At 38.4% G+C, this 21,221-nt stretch overlaps 1 protein-coding gene across 20 annotated transcripts in view; it reads left to right on the top strand.

Annotated features, from left to right (window-relative positions):
* Positions 1-21,221, top strand: part of STXBP5L (syntaxin binding protein 5L) — a 452,700-nt gene that overhangs the window by 34,968 nt on the left and 396,511 nt on the right. For 17 of the 20 annotated variants that reach the window (XM_078352051.1, XM_078352048.1, XM_035274086.3 and 14 more), the window contains exon 3: positions 12,650-12,747. In XM_078352051.1, coding sequence (XP_078208177.1) covers positions 12,650-12,747 — 98 coding nt within the window. The remainder of the gene's footprint in view (positions 1-12,649; positions 12,748-21,221) is intronic. The other 3 variants (XM_078352057.1, XM_078352055.1, XM_078352056.1) reach the window with 1 other exon arrangement.

Raw genomic sequence — 21,221 nt, 5'->3', positions numbered from 1 at the left:
CAATTCACCTATGTAAAGTATGCATTTCAGTGGTGTTTAATAAATTCACAGAGTTGTGCAGTAACCACCAAGATCAATTTTAGAACATTTCCATCAGTCCAGAAAAGAACACTGTATGCATTAACAGTCAATTTCTATTAGCCTGAACTCCCATCCCTAGGCAACCACTAATATAAATTCTGTTTCTTTAGATTTTCCTGTTCTATACACTTCATATAAATGGAATCATATAGTATGTGACTAGCTTCTTCAGTTAGCATAACATTTTCAAGGTTCATCTATGTTGTAGCACATATCAGTACTTCATTTTTTTAAATTGATGAATAATATTTTATTGTATGGATATACCACATTTTATTTATTTATTCATCAGTCGATGGACATTTGAGTTATTTGTTTTTTGCTACAATGAATAATTGCTGCTATGAACATGACAAGAGCTTTGTTTATATTTATGTTTTCATTTCTCTTGGGTTTATGCCTAGGAGCAGAATTGCTAAGTCATATGGTAACTCTATATTTCACATATTGAGGAACTACCAATCTATTTTCCAAAGAGCCTGCATGATTTTACATTTCTAACAGCAATGTATTAGGGCTTTAATTATTTTACATTTTTATCAACTTATGTTAATTTATCTGTTTTTGATTATAGTCATCGTAGTGGGTGCACAGTTGTATCTTGTTGATATGATTTACAGTTCTCTAATGGCTAATGATGTTGAGGATCTTTCTGTATTTATTGGCTATTTATATATACTATTTATTATATAATGAATATTAAGATCATTTGCCCACTTTAAATTTAGATTGTCTTTTTTATTTTATTTTAGGTGTTCTTTATATGTTCTGGATATAAGTTCTGTTTCAGATATTTGATTTGCAAAATTTTTTCCTATTCTGTGGGTTATTCTTTCACATTTTTATTTCAATAGTTTTTGGGGAACAGGTGGTTTTAGTTACATGGGTAAGTTCTTTAGTGCTAATTTCTGAGACTTTTGGTGCCCATTCTCCTGAGCAGTGTACACTGTACCCAATGTGTAATCTCTATCTCTCACCCCACTCCCATACTTGCTCCTGAGCTCCTGAAATCTGTTATATCATTCTTATGCCTTTGTGTCCTCATAGGTTAGCTCTTACTCATATGTGAGAGCATATGATATTTGGTTTTTCATTCCTGAGTTACTTCACTTAGGATAATGGTTTCCAACTCCACCCAGGTTACTATGAATGCCATTATTTCATTCATTTTTATGGCTGAGTAGTATTTTATGGTGTATATATACCACATTCTCTTTATTAACTCAGTGATTAATGGGCATTTAGGCTGGTTCCATATTTTTCTGTGATTGCAAATTGTGCATCTATAAGCATGCGTGTGCATGTGTCTTTTTCATATAATGACTTCTTTTCTTCTGAGTAGATACCCAATGGTGGGATTGCTGGATCAAATGGTAGTTCTACTTATAGTTCTTTAAGAAATTTCTATACTGTTTTCCGTAGGGGTTGTAGTAGTTTATATTCCCACCAGCAGTATAAAAGTGTTCACTTTTCACTACATTCATGCCAACATCTATTATTTTTTGATTTTTAAGTTATGGCCATTCTTACAGGAGAAGGTGGTATCTCATTATGGTTTGAATTTGCATTTTGTTGATCATTAGTGATGTTGAACATTTGTTCATATTCATTGGCCATTTGTATATCTCCTTTTGAGAATTGTCTCTTCATGTCCATTGCCTGCCTTTGGATGGGATTACTTGTTTTTTTCTTGCTGATTTGTTTGAGTTTCTTGTAGATTCTGAATATTAGTCCTCTGTCAGATGAATAGTTTGTAAAGCATTTAAATTTAATTAGGTCCCATTGATTTATTTTTGTTTTTGTTTTATATCCTTTTGGGTTTTTGGTCATGAACTCTTTGCCTAAACCAATGTTTAGAAGAGTTTTTCTTTTTTTTTAAAAAATTTCATTTTAGGTTTTGAGGTACATGTGCAGAGCATGCAAGATAGTTGCACAGGTACACACGTGGCAGTGTGATTTGCTGTCTTCCTCCCCTTCACCCACATCTGGCATTTCTCCCCATGCTATCCCTCCCCAGCTCCCCCCACCGCTGTCCCTCCCCTATTCCCCCCAATAGACCTGAGTGTGTAGTGCTCCCCTTTCTGTGTCCATGTGTTCTCATTGTTCATCACCCACCTATGAGTGAGAATATGTGGTATTTCATTTTCTGTTCTTGTGTCGGTTTGCTGAGAATGATGTTCTCCAGATTCATCCATGTCCCTACAAAGGACACAAACTCATCATTTTTGATTGCTGCATAATATTCCATGGTGTATACGTGCCACATTTTTCCAGTCCAGTCTATCATCAATGGGCATTTAGGTTGGTTCCAGGTCTTTGCTATTGTAAACAGTGCTGCAATGAACATTCGTGTGCATGTGTCCTTATAGCAGAACGATTTATAGTCCTTTGGATATATACCCAGTAATGGGATTGCTGGGTCAAATGGAATTTCTATTTCCAGGTCTTTGAGGAATCGCCACACTGTCTTCCACAATGGTTGAACTAATTTACACTCCCACCAGCAGTGTAAAAGTGTTCCTATTTCTCCACATCCTCTCCAGCATCTGTTGTCTCCAGATTTTTTTAATGATCGCCATTCTAATTGGCGTGAGATGGTATCTCAATGTAGTTTTGATTTGCATTTCTCTAATGACCAGTGATGATGAGCATTTTTTCATATGTTTGTTGGCTTCCTGTATGTCTTCTTTTGTAAAGTGTCTGTTCATTATCCTTTGCCCATTTTTGAATGGGCTTGTTTGTTTTTTTTCTTATAAATCTGTTTGAGTTCTTTGTAAATTCTGGATATCAGTCAGATGGGTAAACTGCAAAAAATTTTTCCCATTCTTTTGGTTGCCGATTCACTCTAGTGACTGTTTCTTTTGCCGTGCAGAAGCTGTGGAGTTTGATTAGGTCCCGTTTCTTTATTTTGGCTTTTGCTGCTATTGTTTTTGGTGTTTTGGTCATGAAGTCCTTGCCTACTCCTATGTCCTGAATGGTTTTGCCTAGATTTTCTTCTAGGGTTTTTATGGTGCCAGGTCTTATGTTTAAGTCTTAATCCATATGGAGTTAATTTTAGTGTAAGGTGTCAGGAAGGGGTCCAGTTACTGCTTTCTGCACATGGCTAGCCAGTTTTCCCAACACCATTTATTAAACAGGGAATCCTTTCCCCATTGTTTTTTTTTTGTCAGGTTTATCAAAGATTGTATGGTTGTAGATATGTTGTGTTGCCTCCGATGCCTCTGTTCTGTTCCATTGGTCTATATCTCTGTTTTGGTACCAGTACCATGCTGCTTTGATTACTGTAGCCTTGTAGTATAGTTTGAAGTCCAGTTGTGTGATGCCTTCTGCTGTGTTCTTTTTGCTTAGAATTGACTTGGCTATGTGGGCTCTCTTTTGGTTCCATATGAAGTTCAAGGTGGTTTTTTCCAGTTCTGTGAAGAAAGTCAATGGTAGCTAAATGGGGATGGCGTTGAGTCCGTAGATTCCTTTGGGCAGTATGGCCATTTTCACGATATTGATTCTTCCTAACCATGAACATGGAATGTTTCTCCATCGGTTTGTGTCCTCTCTTATTTCGTTGAGCAGTGGTTTGTAGTTCTCCTTGAAGAGGCCCCTTACATTCCTTGTTAGTTGTATTCCTAGGTATTTTATTCTCTTTGTTGTGATTGTGAATGGCAGTTCATTCTTTATTTGGCTCTCTTTAAGTCTGTTATTGGTGTATAGGAATACTTATGATTTTGCACATCGATATTATATCCTGAGACTTTACTGAAGTTGCTTATCAGTTTCAGGAGTATTTGGGCTGAGAGGATGGGGTCTTCTAGATATACTATCATGTCGTCTGCAAATAGAGATCATTTGGCTTCCTCCTTTCCTATTTGTATATTCTTCATTTCTTTTTTGCCCGATTGCTCTGGCTAGAACTTCTAGTACTATATTGAATAGGAGTGGTGAGAAAGGGCGTTCTTGTCTAATGCCACATTTCAAAGGGAATGCTTCTAGGTTTTGCCCATTCAGTATGATATTGGCTGTTGGTTTGTCGTAAATGGCTTTTATTATTTTGAGATATGTTCCGTCAATACCGAGTTTATTGAGGGTTTTTAGCATAAAATGTGATTGAATTTTGTCAAAGGCTTTCTCTGCATCAATTGAGATAATCATGTGCTTTCTGTTTTTGGTTCTGTTCATGTGATGAATTACATTTATAGACTTGTGTATGTTGAACCAGCCTTGTATCCCCTGGATGAATACTACTTGATCATGGTGGATATGCTTCTTGATGTGCTGTGGCAATCAGCTTGCCAGTATTTTATTGAAGATTTTGCGTCTATGTTTATCATGGATATTGGCCTGAAGTTTTCTTTTCTTGTTGAGTCTCTGCTGGGTTTTGGTATCAGGATGATGTTGATCTCACAAAATGATTTGGGAAGGATTTCCTCTTTTTGGATTATTTGGAATAGTTTCAGAAGGAATGGTAACAGTTCCTCTTTGTGTGTCTGGTAGAATTCAGCTGTGAATCCATCTGGACCTGGGCTTTTTTTGTGTGAGGTAGGCTCTCAATTGCTGCCTCAAGTTCAGACCTTGTTATTGGTCTATTCACAGTTTTGGCTTCCTCCTGGTTTAGGCTTGGGAGGACACAAGTGTCCAGGAATTTATCCATTTCTTCCAGGTTTACTAGTTTATGTGCATAGAATTGTTTGTAATATTCTCTGATGACGGCTTGAATTTCTGTGGAATCTGTGGTGATTTCCCCTTTATCGTTTTTTATTGCATCTATTTGGTTATTCTCTCTTTTCTTCTTTACCAATCTGGCTAGTGGTCTGTCTATTTTGTTGATCTTTTCAAAAAATCAGCTCTTGGATTTATTGATTTTTTGAAGTGTTTTTCGTGTCTCCATCTCCTTCAGTTCTGCTCTGATCTTCGTTATTCCTTGTCTTCTGCTAGGTTTTCAGTTTTTTTGATCTTGCTCCTCCAGCTCTTTCAGTTTTGACATTAGGGTGTCAATTTTGGATCTCTTCACTCTTCTTATGTGGGCACTTATTGGTATATATTTTCCTCTAGAGACTGCTTTAAATGTGTCCCAGAGATTCTGGTATGTTGTGTCTTCATTCTTGTTTGTTTTGAAGAACTTCTTTATTTCTGCCTTCATTTCATTGTTTTTCCAGTGAACATTCAAGAGCCAGTTGTTCAGTTTTCATGAAGCTGTGCAGTTCTGAGTTTGTTTCTGAATTCTGAGTTCTAACTTGATTGCACTATGCTCTGAGAGACTGTTATTATTTCAGTTGTTTTGCATTTGCTGAGGAGTGATTCCAATTATGTGGTTAATTTTAGAGTATGTTTGATGTGGTGCTGAGAAGAATGTATATTCTGTGGATTTGGGGTGGAGAGTTCTGTAAATGTCTATCAGGTTTGCTTGTTCCAGGTTTGAGTTCAAGTCCTGGATATCCTTGTTAATTTTTGTCTGGTTGATCTGTCTAATATTGACAGTGGAGTGTTAAAGTCTCCCACTATTATTGCGTGGGAGTCTAAGTCTCTTTGTAAGTCATTAAGAACTTGCCTTATATATCTGGGTGCTCCTGTATTGGGTCCATATACATTTAGGATTGTTAGCTCTTCTTGTTGTATTGATCCTTTTACCATTATGTAATGTCCTTCTTTGTCACTTTTGATCTTTGTTGCTTTAAACTCTATTTTTTTCAGAGACGAGAATTGTAACTCTTGCTTTTTTTTTTTGTTTGTTTCCATTTGCTTGGTAGATCTTCCTCCATCCCTTTATTTTGAGCCTTTGTGTATCCTTGCATGTGAGATAGGTTTCCTGGATACAGCACACCGATGGGTTCTGGCTTTTTATCCAATTTGCCAGTCTGTGTCTTCTGATTGGTGCATTTAGCCCATTTACATTTAGGGTTAATATTGTTATGTGTGAATTTGATACTGCCATTTTGATGCTAGCTGGCTTTCTTGCCCATTAGTTGATGCAGATTCTTCATTGTGTTGATGTTCTTCACCATTTGGTATGTTCTTGGAGTGGCTGGTACTGGTTGTTCCTTTCTATGTGTAGTGCCTTTTTCAGGAGCTCTTGTAAAGCAGGCCTGGTAGTGACAAAATCCCTGAGTACTTGGTTGTTCGCAATGAATTTTATTTTTCCTTCACTTAATGAAGCTTAGTTTGGCTGGATATGAAATTTTGGGTTGAAAGTTTTTTTCTTTAATGGTGTTGAATATTGGCCCCCCCCTCTTCTGACTTGTAGGGTTTCTGCTGAGAGATCTGTTGTGAGTCTGATAGGCTTCCCTTTGTGGGTGACCCGACCTTTCTCAGCATTTTCTCTTTCATTTCAACCCTGGTGAATCTGACGATTATGTGCCTTGGGGTTGCTATTCTTGGGGAATATCTTTGTGGTGTTCTCTGTATTTCCTAGACTTGAATATTGGGCTGCCTTGCTAGGTTGGGGAAATTTTCCTGGATAATATCCTCAAGAGTATTTTCCAGCTTGGAATTATTCTGTTTTTCACATTCAGGTACACCTATCAAATGTAGATTAAATCTCTCAACCCCACATTTCTTGGAGACTTTGTTCATTCCTTTTTGTGCTTTTTTTCTAATCTTGACTCCTCATTTTATTTCATTGAGTTGATCTTCGACTTCCGATATCCTTTCTTCTGCTTGGTCAATTCGGCTATTGAAACTTGTGCGTGCTTCATGAAGTTCTCGAGTTGTGGTTTTCAGCTCCTTCAATTCACTCATATTCCTCTCTAAGTTGTCCATTCTTGTTATCATTTCCTCAACTCTTTTTTCAAGGTTCTTAGTTTCTTTGCATTGAGTTAGAACATGTTCTTTTAGCTCACAGAAGTTTCTCATTACCCACCTTCTGAAGTCTGATTCTGTCATTTCATCACACTCATTCTCCGTCCAGGTTTGTTCCCTTGCTGGTGAGGAGTTGTGGTCCCTTGTAGGAGGCGAGGTGTTCTGGTTTCGGGTGTTTTCCTTTTTTTTTTGCACTGGTTTCTTGCCATCTTTGTGGATTTATCCTCCTGTCATCTGAGTAGTTGCTGATTTTCCGATTGGGTCTCCGAGTGGATGTCCAGATTGTTGATGATGAAGTATTTCTGTTTCTTAGTTTTCCTTCTAACAGTCTGGCCCCTCTGCTGTAGGACTACTGAGGGCCACTCCAGGCCCTGCTTGCCTGGGGTACCCCTGTAGCAGCTGTGGAACCATGAGGGTTGCTACCAGTTTCTTCTTCTGCTATCTTTGTCCCAGAATGATGCCCGCCAAATGTCAGTCTGATCAGTCTTTTGTGAGGTGATTCTTTGGATATACGGGTGTCAGGGAGCTACTTGAGGAGACTGTCCTTTATACTTGAGGAGAAAATCTGTACTTTATAGGAGCTCACATGGTGAGCTGTGAGGTTCGTTGTTCATTCAGGGCTGCTAGGCAGGTACGTTTAAGTCTGTTGCAGCAGAACTCATAAAGCCCCTTTTTTTCTCTCAGGTGCTCTGTCCCGGGGAGTTAGGCTTTATTTATGAGTATCTGTTGCACTGTCCTGCCCAGCAAGTAGGCAGACTAATCACTGCCTGCCTGTAGTGGCTATGCGGAGCTGCCATGGGCTCTGCCCTCTTGCCGTAGGCTCTGCCCTGCTGTCGTGGGTTCTTCCCTGCTGCTGTGGGCTTTGCCCTGCTGCTGTGTGTAATTCCCTGTAGTCCTATTTATATGGGTGTGGTTAGAGCTGCTGTGGTGATGATGGCCTGCCACTGTAGTGGCGGACTCTCTTTGTTATGGCGGGTTGCCTCGGCAATGGTGGGTTGCCTCAGCAGTGGCAGGTTGTGTCTGCAATGGCAGTGTACCTCCGCAGGGGTCGAGTGCCTTGATAATGGTGGGTGCCTCTTTCCCCCGAGCTGCACCATCCTGGGTTCAGCTGTGCTTGCTGTGAAACTCTGAACTCCGAGCGTTTCCAATTGCTGTTTTGTTTGTTTTTGTGGGGGTGGGACCCACCGAGCCTGATCACCTGGCTCCCTGCCTCAGAGCCCCCCTCTTTGTTTTTTAAAGTTTAATGGTTGACTCTCTCCCAGGTGTTCCAGTCGCCTGCTGAAAGGGCGTCAGGATCTGTGTGATTTCTTATGCAGCGACCTGCTGGGCCAGCTGGAACCACATTACTGCCCGGGAATCTCCTGGCCTGGCTTTCTGTTTAAGACCTGTTTAATCAGATGAATGTCCTAATCTGCCTTCCGAAATCTTCAATTGCCAGTTTAACAGGGCAACCAAACCGGTATATTTTGTACGGAGTACCGCTGCGCTGCAGCCCTGGCCCAAACAGCCCTGCCGGCCCAAACAGCTGTGCTGGCAGCCCTTGGGGCTTCTATACCTGGGAATCTCCTGTGGGCAATAAAGATCCATCTGGAAATGCTGCATACACTCACCATCTATGGTTTCACTGGGAGCTGCAATTTGAGTTGGTCCTACAGCACCATCTTCTATCTCTAGAAGAGTTTTTCTAATGGTACCTTCTAGGAATTTTATGCTTTCAGGTCTTATTTCTAAGTCTTTGATCCATCTTGAGTTGATTTTTGTATAAAGTGAGAGATGAAGATCCAGTTTCATTCTTCTGCATGTGGATTGCCAATTATCCCAGTTCTATGTATTAAATAGGATGTCCTTTCCCTACCTTAAATTTTTGTTTGCTTTCTTGAAGATCAAATACTTTGTCAAATTATTCATCTTTATTTCTGGGTTCTCTATTCAGTTCCATTTGTCTACATGCCTGTTTTAATGCCAGTACCATGCGGTTTTGGTTACTATAGTCTCGTATAGTTTGAAGTCAGATAATGTGATGCCTCCTTTTTTAACTTTCTTTGATGGTGTCCTTTATAGTGTGTAAGTTTTTACTTTGGATAAAGTTCAATATGTTTATTTTTTGTTTTGTTGCTAGTGTTTTTGGTGTTATATTTAAGAAATCATTGTCTACCTTTCCACAGTTTAGACATATACCAAAACATCATGTTTTAATCATAAACATTTATAATTTTTGTCAATTAAAAAATAATTTTAAAAACATTGTCTAATCTAAAGTCACTGAGATTTAAACATATTTCTCTCTTGATAGAGTTTTATAGCTTTGGCTTTTATATTTAAATGTATGATCCATTTTGAGTTAATTTTTGTATATGTTATAAGTAAGGGATTTAACTTGATTCTTTTGCATATGGATATAGAGTTGTTACCATTTTCTGAAAGGACTGGTTTCCCTCAACAAATTGTCTTGGCACTCTTTTCAAACACAATAGACTGAAAATGTAAGGATTTGTTTCTAGAATTTCATTTCTCTTCCATTAATCTATGTCTGTCCTTATGCCAGTACCTTATTTTTTTGATTACTGTAGGTTTGTATAGGTTTTGAAATAGAAAAATGTAAGTTATCTAGCTGTTCTCTTTCTAGATTGTTTTGTTATTATGAGTCTGTTGGATATCTATATAAATTTTAAGATTAGTTTGTCACTTTTTGCAAAAACCCAGCTAGGATTTTGACAAAGATTGCATTGATTTTTAATATCAATTTCAAGAGTATTGCCATGTTAACAATGTTGTCTTTTAATCTATAGATATCTGGGATGACTTTTATTTTGTTCTTCTTTAATTTTTTAAAAAAACATTTTGTAGTTTTCAGAGTACAAGTTTTACACTCTTGTTCATTTTATTCCTTTGTATTTTATTCCTTTGGATTCTATTTATTGTAAATAGGGTTCTTTATTTTATTTTGGATAGTTCATTGTTATTATGTAGAAATACAATTGACTTTTTATATTTTAAAAATATTACTTTCATTCTAAATCCTTATAAAGCATTTATTATAGTGTAATCATGAAGCACTGGATTTATAATTTTGATTTTGTCACGTGACAAATCAAGAAGTTTATCTTCATAAAAACACCTTGAAGCAGTGACTTCAACTTCAGCATTTCTATAGATTTGACAGCAATTAATGTCATGTTTCCTCTTTTGCATTGATCATGCAATGATATAAAGTACCCTATGCCTTTATCAATAAAAAATATCCTTGGTCAATGAATGAAGGTGCGAACAATTTTTAAAATTCTATTCATATAGTTTCTTTTTTACTCTGTCACCCAGGCTGGAGTACAGTGGTTTGATCATGGCTCACTGCAGCCTCGACCTCTCGTGCTGAAGTGATCCACTCATCCCAGTCTTCCAAGTAGCTGGGACTACAGGCATGCACCACCATGCCCAGCTATATATATTTGATAGAGACAAGGTCTCACTATAATGCCCAGGCTGATATCGAACTCCTGGGGTAAAGTGATTCTCCACCTTGACCTCCCAAAGAGCTGGGATTACAGGTGTAAGCCACTGCACCCAGCCCATTTTCCATGTAGTTTCAAAGCAGTTACCAGGCATGGTTCTAACAAGAAATGGGTTTAACAGACATGCTTGAAATAGATTTACTTAAAGAGCAGTTGAACAAATATGGTTTGAAATAAAAACTTAGAGTGGGGAAAAGTACTCATTATAAATCAGCAGCAGTGGAAATCTATACAGTAATTGGTTGCCAGTAGCTCCATTTATTTTGAAAGATCTCACAATTGACTGACTTTCTTTCTTTCTTTCTTTCTTTCTTTCTTTCTTTCTTTCTTTCTTTCTTTCTTTCTATTTTGAGATGGGGTATTGTTCTGTTGTCCAGGGTGGGGTGCAGCAGCATGATCATTGCTCACGGTGGCTTCAACCTCCTAGGCTCTGCCTTAGCCTCCTGAGTAGCTGGGACCACAGGTGTGCCTCATCATGCCTGGTGAATTTTTCAATCTTTCTGTAGAGATGAGGTCTTGTAATATTGCCCAGGCTGGTTTCGAACTCCTGGACTCAAGCAATACTTCTGCTTTGGGGTCCCGAAGTGCTGATATTACACACACTAGTCAATGCCTAGCCCACAGTTGACTTTTTTATATTAATTTTGTAACTTGTAGCTTGCAGAGCTCCTTTATTAGTTCTAATAATTTTTTAGCATATTTCTTAGGATTGTATTTATACAAAATTGTGTTCCTTGCAGATAGTTTTAGTTCTTCCTTTGCAATCTGCATGTGACTTCTTTCTTTCTTTCTTTTCTTTCTTTTTCTGTAATTGCTCTGGATGGGTTAGAACCTTCAGTGCAATATGGAATAGACATGGCTAAAGTGGACATACTTGTTTAGTTTTTAACCTTAGAAGGAAAACACTGATTCTTTCACTAATTGGTATGATATTAGCAGTAGGTCTTTTTATATATGACATTTATTAGATGTATAAGGCAGGAACAGAAAGAAAGTTTAAAGAATTATATTGTGAACACTGACTTATATGTATATTCTTACCACTAATATTTGGCAGTTATCATTTTGCTATATTCACTTACCATGTATCTATCCATCCATCTTTCCACTCATCTATCTATATTATTTTGTGGATGCATTTTCAAGTTGCAGATGTCAGTATACTTTTCCCTTTAACACTGCAGTACACATAACATTAAATAGATTTTAATATTGTTTATAGTAATTTCTTAACATTTTTGAAGTATAATTTACATGTAGAGAATCACAAATTTATTGTACCATTTTATGAGTTTTAAATAATGTATATGCTGGTGTAATCCAAACTGCTGTGAAAATACAGAATATTACATCTTTACTAAAACAAGTTTCTTCATAATTCTTTCCAATAAATAACTCCTCAAGACAACTACTGTTCTGATTTTATAAACATTTTTTGTATGGCTTCTTAGCATAGTACTTTTGAGAATCATCTGTGTTGTTGCATCTATCAGTAGTTTGTATATTTTAATGGTTGAGTAATATTCCATTGTATGATTATGTAACATCACAGTTGTTTTTTGATTCTCTTGTTGGTAGATACCTGGCTGTTTCCAGATTTTTACTGTTTTGAATACAGCTGCTGGGGCCTTACTTATATAAGTCATTTTATGAACATATGCTTTTAATTTTTCTGAGTATATACATAGTAGTGAAATTTCTATAAGACAGATGTATGGTTAGTTTTTTTTCCCCTATTTTTGTTTTTTGTTTTTTTTTTGAGATGGAGTGTTGCTATTGTTGCCCAGGCTGGAGTGCAATGGTGCAATCTCGGCTCACTGCAACTTCCACCTCCTGGGTTCCAGTAATTCTCCTGCCTCAGCCTCCTGAGTAGCTGTGATTACAGGTGCATGCCACCACGCCTGGCTAATTTTGTACTTTTAGTTGAGATGGGTTTCTCCATGTTGGTCAGGCTGGTCTCAAACTCCTGACCTCAGGTGATCTGCCCGCCTTGGCCTCCCAAACTGCTGGGATTACAGGCATGAGCCACTGTGCTTGGACATATGTTTATTTTAAAAGAAACTGCAAGACATTTTGAGAAAGTGTTTGTATCATTTTACATTCTCATCAACATTGTATGAGTTAATGTTACTCCATATCTGTGTTAATGTTTGGTAGTACCTTTTTTTATTTAAACTAATTTTAGACATTCTGGTGGCTGTATAATGGTATCTTGTGATTTTAACTTTTTTTATTTCCCTTAAGACTTATTTGTATTATTTGCTCTCTTTCAGACAGTTCGGCATGGTTTTCCTCATCAGCCCACAGCATTAGCCTTTGATCCAGTTCAGAAAATCTTGGCTATTGGGACGAGAACAGGTGCTATACGAATGTATCCTTAATTTTTGGTTCATTATTTGCTACATTAATGCCAATTACATTTCTTTAAATATTCAGGAAGAGAAATATTTATGACCAAGTAAAGTTTATTTTTTTTTTAAGAAATGAGTAACTAATTGTGAAAAATCTACATTTTCAAATTTATTGGCATATTTTTAAGGTCTTTGAGATCAGTATTGATGTCTCTTCTTTAACTCCTGTTATTGGTAATTTGTATCTTGTCTTTTTTTCTTATCTGTTTGTCTAGAAGTTTATTAATTGTACTGATTCTCAAAGAATCAACTTTTGGTTGCATTCCTCTTTTTTATTGTGTTTCTGTATTCGATTTCATTGAATTCTGCTTCGATCATTTAAATGTCTTTGCTTTTGCTTATCTTAGGTTTAATTTGATCTTTATTTAGTTTTTAAAGTTGAAACAGGTAATTAATTTGAGAACTTTCTTCTTTTCTAATACATGCCCATAGTACTATAAATTTCCTCCCAAATTTTACATTAGTGTCATCTGAATTTTTTAAAATTAAACTTTTTATTTTGAGATAATTGTAGATGCACATGTAGTTATAACAGATAATACAGAGCTATCCATATTCTTTTACCTGCTTTGCTCCAATTGTAATATCTTATAAAACTATAGTGTAATATTACAACTAGGATATTGACATTATACTATAAAGATATAAAACATTCCTGTCACCACCAGATTTCTTCAGATTGCTCTTTTAAAGTCACAACTTGTTTCTCCAACACCATCCTTGACCCCTAAGAATCACTAATTTGTTTTTCATTTCAATAATTTTGCCACTTAGAAAATGTTATAAAAATGGGAGGATGATCCAAGATGGCCCTTTAGGAACAAGTCAGGATTGCAGCTCCCAGTGAAAGTGCAGAGGGTGAGTGGATGCCACATATCTAGGTGGATCTTTATTGCCCACAGACCAGGGGATTCCCAGGTAGAGGAGCCCCAATGGGGCACCAGTGCTGCTGTTTTGGCTGGCGTGGCTGTTTTGGCTGGCATGGCTGTTTTGCCAGCTCCCAGGTGCAGCGGGTCTCTGTACAAAATACACTGGTCTGGTTGCCCTTTTAAGCTGGCAATTAGAGCTCCAGGAAGGCAGATTTGCCTATTCATCTGATTAAATGGGTCTGAAACAGGGAGCCAGGCCAGGAAATTCCGAGGCAGCACCGTTGTTTCAGCCGGCGCTGTGGGTTGCCGCATGGGAAATCACACAGATCTTGACACCCTTTCAGCAGGTGACTAGAACACCTGGGAGAGAGTCAACCATTCAACTTAAAAAAAAGGCTCTGAGGCAGGCAGTCAGGTGATCAGGCTCGGCGGGTTTTACCCCCACAAAAACAAAAAAAAACCATTGGAAATGATCGGGGTTGAGACTTTCATGACAAGCACAACTGAACCCAGGACAGTGCAGCTAGGTGGGGGAGGGGGTGTCTGCCATTACCAAGGCACTCCACCCCTACAGAGGTAGTCTGCCATTGCTGAGGCAACCTGCTGTAACAGAGAGAGTCCACCATTACAGAGGTGGGCCACCATTGCTGAGGCAGTTCTAACCACACCCATATAAACAGGACTACAGGGAAGTTCACATGGCAGCAGGGTGGAGCCCAAAGCAGCTCAGCAAAGCTGCTGCAGGCAGGCAGTGACTAGGCTGCCTCCCTACTGGGCAGGGCAGCCCTGAAAAAAACAAAAGAAAACAAGAACAACAACAAAAAAAATGGCAGCAGCATAATGGATACTCATAAATAAAGCCCTAAATCCGTGGGACAGAGCACCTGGGGAAGAAAAGGGCAGTTATGAGTTCTTCTGCAGCAGACGTAAACGTACCTGCCTAGCAGCTCTGTATGAACAATGGAGCTCACAGCTCAGCACTTGAGCTCCTATAAAGAACAGACTGTCTCCTCAAGTATAAAGGACAGTCTTCTCAAGCAGCTCCCTGACCCCCATATATCCAAAGAATCACCTCACAAAAGACTGATCAGACTGACATTTGGCAGGCATCATTCTGGGACAAAGATAGCAGCAGAAGAAACTGGTAGCAACCCTCACGGTTCCACAGCTGCTACAGGGGTACCCCAGGTAAGCAGGGCCTGGAGTGGCCCTAAGTAGTCCTACAGCAGAGGGGCCAGACTATTAGAAGGAAAACTAAGAAACAGAAATACTTCATCATCAACAATCTGGACATCCACTCGGAGACCCAATCGGAAAATCAGCAACTACTCAGATGACAGGAGGATAAATCCACAAAGATGGCAAGAAACCAGTGCAAAAAAAAGGAAAACACCCGAAACCAGAACACCTCGCCTCCTACAAGGGACCACAACTCCTCACCAGCAAGGGAACAAACCTGGACGGAGAATGAGTGTGATGAAATGACAGAATCAGACTTCAGAAGGTGGGTAATGAGAAACTTCTGTGAGCTAAAAGAACATGTTCTAACTCAATGCAAAGAAACTAAGAACCTTGAAAAAAGAGTTGAGGAAATGATAACAAGAATGGACAACTTAGAGAGGAATATGAGTGAATTGAAGGAGCTGAAAACCACAACTCGAGAACTTCATGAAGCACGCACAAGTTTCAATAGCCGAATTGACCAAGCAGAAGAAAGGATATCGGAAGTTGAAGATCAACTCAATGAAATAAAATGAGGAGTCAAGATTAGAAAAAAAGCACAAAAAGGAATGAACAAAGTCTCCAAGAAATGTGGGGTTGAGAGATTTAATCTACATTTGATAGGTGTACCTGAATGTGAAAAACAGAATAATTCCAAGCTGGAAAATACTCTTGAGGATATTATCCAGGAAAATTTCCCCAACCTAGCAAGGCAGCCCAATATTCAAGTCTAGGAAATACAGAGAACACCACAAAGATATTCCCCAAGAATAGCAACCCCAAGGCACATAATCGTCAGATTCACCAGGGTTGAAATGAAAGAGAAAATGCTGAGAAAGGTCGGGTCACCCACAAAGGGAAGCCTATCAGACTCACAACAGATCTCTCAGCAGAAACCCTACAAGTCAGAAGAGGGGGGGGGCCAATATTCAACACCATTAAAGAAAAAAACTTTCAACCCAAAATTTCATATCCAGCCAAACTAAGCTTCATTAAGTGAAGGAAAAATAAAATTCATTGCGAACAACCAAGTACTCAGGGATTTTGTCACTACCAGGCCTGCTTTACAAGAGCTCCTGAAAAAGGCACTACACATAGAAAGGAACAACCAGTACTCTTGGAGTGGAACAGCCACTCCAAGAACATACCAAATGGTGAAGAGCATCAACACAATGAAGAATCTGCATCAACTAATGGGCAAAACAGCCAGCTACCATCAAAATGGCAGTATCAAATTCACACATAACAATATTAACCCTAAATGTAAATGGACTAAATGCACCAATCAGAAGACACAGACTGGCAAATTGGATAAAAAGCCAGAACCCATCGGTGTGCTGTATCCAGGAAACCCATCTCACATGCAAGGATACACAAAGGCTCAAAATAAAGGGATGGAGGAAGATTTACCAAGCAAATGGAGAGAGAAAAAAAAGCAGTTGCAATTCTCATCTCTGAAAAAAATAGACTTTTGAGCAACAAAGATCAAAAGAGACAAAGAAGGACATTACATAATGGTAAAAGGATCAATACAACAAGAAGAGCTAATGATCTTAAATATATATGGACCCAATACAGGAGCACCCAGATACATAAGGCAAGTCCTTAATGACTTACAAAGAGACTTAGACTCCCACGCAATAATAATGGGAGACTTTAACACTCCACTGTCAATATTAGACAGGTCAACCAGACAGAAAATTAACAAGGATATCCAGGACTTGAACTCAAACCTAGAACAAGCAAACCTGATAGACATTTACAGAACTCTCCACCCCAAATCCACTGAATATACATTCTTCTCAGCTCCACATCACACTTACTCTAAAATTGACCACAGAATTGAAAGTAAATCACTCCTCAGCAAATGCAAAACAACTGAAATCATAACAAACAGTCTCTGAGACCACAGTGCAATTAAGTTAGAACTGAGAATTTAGAAACTAACTCAGAACCGCACAGCTTCATGGAAACTGGACAACTGGCTTTTGAATGTTGACTGGATAAACAATGAAATGAAGGCAGAAATAAAGATGTTCTTTGAAACCAACAAGAACAAAGACACAACATATCAGAATCTCTGGGACACATTTAAAGCAGTCTCTAGAGGAAAATATATAGCAATAAGTGCCCACATGAGAAGAGTGGAGAGATCCAAAATTGACATTCTATCATCAAAATTGAAGGAGCCAGAGGAGCAAAATAAAAAACCCTCAAAACCTAGCAGAAGACAAGAAATAACTAAAATCAGAGCACAACTGAAGGAGATAGAGACATGAAAAATGCTTCAAAAATCAATAAATCCAAGAGCTGGTTTTTTGAAAAGATCAGCAGAATAGACCATTAGCCAGATGAATAAAAAAGAAGATAATAAAGGAAATCTAGGCAAAACTATCCAGGACATAGGAGTAGGCAAGGACTTCATGAACAAAACACCAAAAGCATTGGCAGCAAAAGCCAAAATAGACAAATGGGACCTAATGAAACTCCACAGCTTCTGCACGGCAAAAGAAACAGTCACTAGAGTGAATCGGCAACCAACAGAATGGGAAAAAATTTTTGCAGTTTACCCATCTGACAAAGGGCTGATATCCAGAATTTACAAAGAACTCAAACAGATTTACAGGAAAAAAACAAGCCCATTCAAAAGTGGGCAAAGGATATGAACCGACACTTTACGAAAGAAGACATATATGAGGCCAACAATCATATGAAAAAATGCTCATCATTACTGGTCATCAGAGAAATGCAAATCAAAACCACATTGAGATACCATCTCACGCCAGTTAGAATGGCGATCATTAAAAAATCTGGAGACAACAGATGCTGGAGAGGATGTGGAGAAAAAGGAACACTTTTACACTGTTGGTGGGAGTGTAAATTAGTCCAACCATTGTGGAAGACAGTGTGGCGATTCCTCAAGGCCTTAGAAATAGAAATTCCATTTGAGCCAGCAATCCCATTACTGGGTATATACCCAAAGGACTATAAATCATTCTACTATAAGGACACATGCACATGAATGTTCATTGCAGCACTGCTTACAATAGCAAAGACCTGGAACCAACCTAAATGCCCATCGATGATAGACTGGATTGGGAAAGTGTGGCACATATATACCATGGAATATTATGCAGTAATCAGAAATGATGAGTTTGTGTCGTTTGTAGGGACATGGATGAATCTGGAGAACATCATCCTCAGCAAACTGACACTAGAACAGAAAATGAAACACCGCATATTCTCACTCATAGGCGGGTGATGAAAAATGAGAACACATGGACACAGAGAGGGGAGTACTAAACACTGGGGTCTATTGGGGGAAAAAGGGGAGGGCCAGTTGGAGGGGGAAGTGGGGAGAGATAGCCTGGGGAGAAATGCCAAATGTGGGTGAAGGGGAGAAAGCAAACAAAACACACTGCCATGTGTGTACCTATGCAACTGTATTGCATGCTCTGTACGTGTACCCCAAAACCTAAAATGCAATAAAAAATTTAAAAAAAAGAAGATAATATAACCAAACAGATGCAATAAAAAATGATAAAGGAGAAATCACCACAGATTTCACAGAAATTCAAACCGTCATCAGAGAATATTACAAACAACTCTATGTACATAAACTAGTAAACCTGGAAGAAATGGATAAATTTCTGGACACCTGTGTCCTCCCAAGCCTAAACCAGGAGGAAGCTGAAACTATGAATAGACCAATAACAAGGTCTGAAGTTGAGGCAGCAATTAAGAGCCTACCACACAAAAAAAGCCAAGTCCAGATGGTTTCACAACTGAACTCTACCAGACACACAAAGAGGAACTGTTACCATTCCTTCTGAAACTATTGCAAATAATCAAAGAGGGAATTCTTCCCAAATCATTTTATGAGACCACCATCATCCTGATACCAAAACCTGGCAGAGACTCAACAAGAAAAGAAAACTTCAGGCCAATATCCATGATGAACATAGATGCAAAAATCTTCAATAAAATACTGGCAAGCCGATTGCAACCACACATCAAAAAGGGTATCCACCTTGATCAAGTAGTATTCATCCTGGGGATGTAAAGCTGGTTTAACATACGCAAGTCTATAAACGCAATTCACCACAACAACAGAACCAAAAAGAAAAATCACATATTATCTTAGTTGATCCAGAGAAGGCCTTTGACAACATTCAACAGTCCTTTATGCTAAAAAGCCTCAATAAACTCGGTAATGATGGAACATATCTCAAAATAATAAAAGGTATTTACGACAAACCAACAGCCAATATAATACTGAATGGGCAAAAACTGGAAGCATTTCCTTTGAAATCTGGCACTAGACAAGGATGCCGTCTCTCACTGCTTCTATTCAATATAATACTGGAAGTTCTAGCCAGAGCAATCAGGCAAGAAAAAGAAATAAAGGGTATTCAAATAGGAAAGGAGGAAGCCAAACTGTCTCTATTTACAGACAGCATGATAGTATATCTAAACGGCCCCATCGTCTCAGCCCAAAAACTCCTGAAAGTGATAAGCAACTTCAGCAAAGTCTCAGCATATAAAATCAATGTGTAAAAATTACAAGCATTTTTATACATTAACAACAGACTTAGAGCCAAAATCAAGAAAAACCTGCCATTCACAAGTGCTACAAAGAGAATAAAATACCTAGGAATACAACTAATTAGGAATGTAAAGCACCTCTTCAAGGAGAACTACAAACCACTGCTTAACAAAATAAGAGAGAACACAAACCAATGGAGAAACATTCCATGTTCATGGTTAGGAAGAATCAATATCGTAAAAATGGCCATACTGCCCAAAGGAATTTACAGACTCAACACTATCTTCATCTAGCTATTATTGACTTTCTTCACAGAACTGGAAAAAACCACCTTGAACTTCATATGGAACCAAAAGAGAGCCCGCATAGCCAAGTCAATTCTAAGCAAAAAGAACACAGCAGAAGGCATCACACTACCAGACTTCAAACTATACTACATGGCTACAGTAATCAAAACAGTATGATACTCGTACCAAAACAGAGATATAGACCAATGGAACAGAACAGAGGCATCGGAGGCAACACAACATATCTACAACCATACAATCTTTGATAAACCCGACAAAAACAAGCAATGGGGAAAGGATTCCCTGTTTAATAAATGGTGTTGGGAGAAATGGCTAGCTATGTGCAGAAAGCAGAAACTGGACCTTTTCTTGACACCTTACACTAAATTTATCTCCAGATGAATTAAAGACTTAAACATAAGACCTGGCACCATAAAAACCCTAGATGAAAATCTAGGCAAAACCATTCAGGACATAGGAGTAGGCAAGGACTTCATGACCAAAACACCAAAAGCATTGGCAACAAAAGCCAAAATAGACAAATGGGACCTAATGAAACTCCACAGCTTCTGCACGGCCAAAGAAACAGTCACTAGAGTGAATTGGCAACCAAAGAATGGGAAAAAGTTTTTGCAGTTTACCCATCTGACAAAGGGCTGATATTCAGAATTTACAAGGAACTAAAACAGATTTACAGGAAAAATCAAACAAACCCATTCATAAGTGGGCAAAGGATATGGTCAGACACTTTACAAAAGAAGATATACATGAGGCTAACAAACATATGAAAAAATGCTCATCATCACTGGTCATTAGAGAAATGCAAATCAAAACTACATTGAGATACCATCTCACGCCAATTAGAATGGCGATCATTAAAAAATCTGGAGACAACAGATGCTAGAGAGGATGTGGAGAAATAGGAACACTTTTACACTGCTGGTGGGAGTGTAAATTAGTTCAACCATTGTGGAAGACAGTATGGCAATTTCTCAAAGACCTAGAAATAGAAATTCAATTTGACCCAGCAATCCCATTATTGGGTATATATCTGAAGGACTATAAATCGTTCTGCTATAAGGTTACATTTACACGAATGTTCGTTGCAGCCCTGTTTACAATAGCAAAGACCTGGAACCAATGCAAATGCCCATCAATGATAGGCTGAACAGGGAAAATGTGGCACATATACACGATGGAATATTATGCAGCAATAAAAAACGATGAGTTTGTGTTTTTTTTAGGGACATGGATGAACCTGGAGAACATCATTCTCAGCAAACTGATGCAAGAATAGAAAATGAAATAACACATGTTCTCACTCATAGGCGGGTGTTGAACAATGAGAACTTGTGGACACTGGGAGGGGAGCACTACAAACTCAGGTCTGTTGGGGAGAATAGGGGAGGGACAACGGGGTGGGGAGTTGGGGAGAGATAGCATAGGGTGAAATGCCAGATAAAGGTGAAGGGGACTAAGTCAGCAAATCACACTGCCACGTGTGTACCTAT

Source organism: Callithrix jacchus, chromosome 15, assembly GCF_049354715.1.
Source record: "Callithrix jacchus isolate 240 chromosome 15, calJac240_pri, whole genome shotgun sequence".
Taxonomy (NCBI): domain Eukaryota; kingdom Metazoa; phylum Chordata; class Mammalia; order Primates; family Cebidae; genus Callithrix; species Callithrix jacchus.
This window is presented reverse-complemented; position numbering and strand designations above follow the sequence as displayed.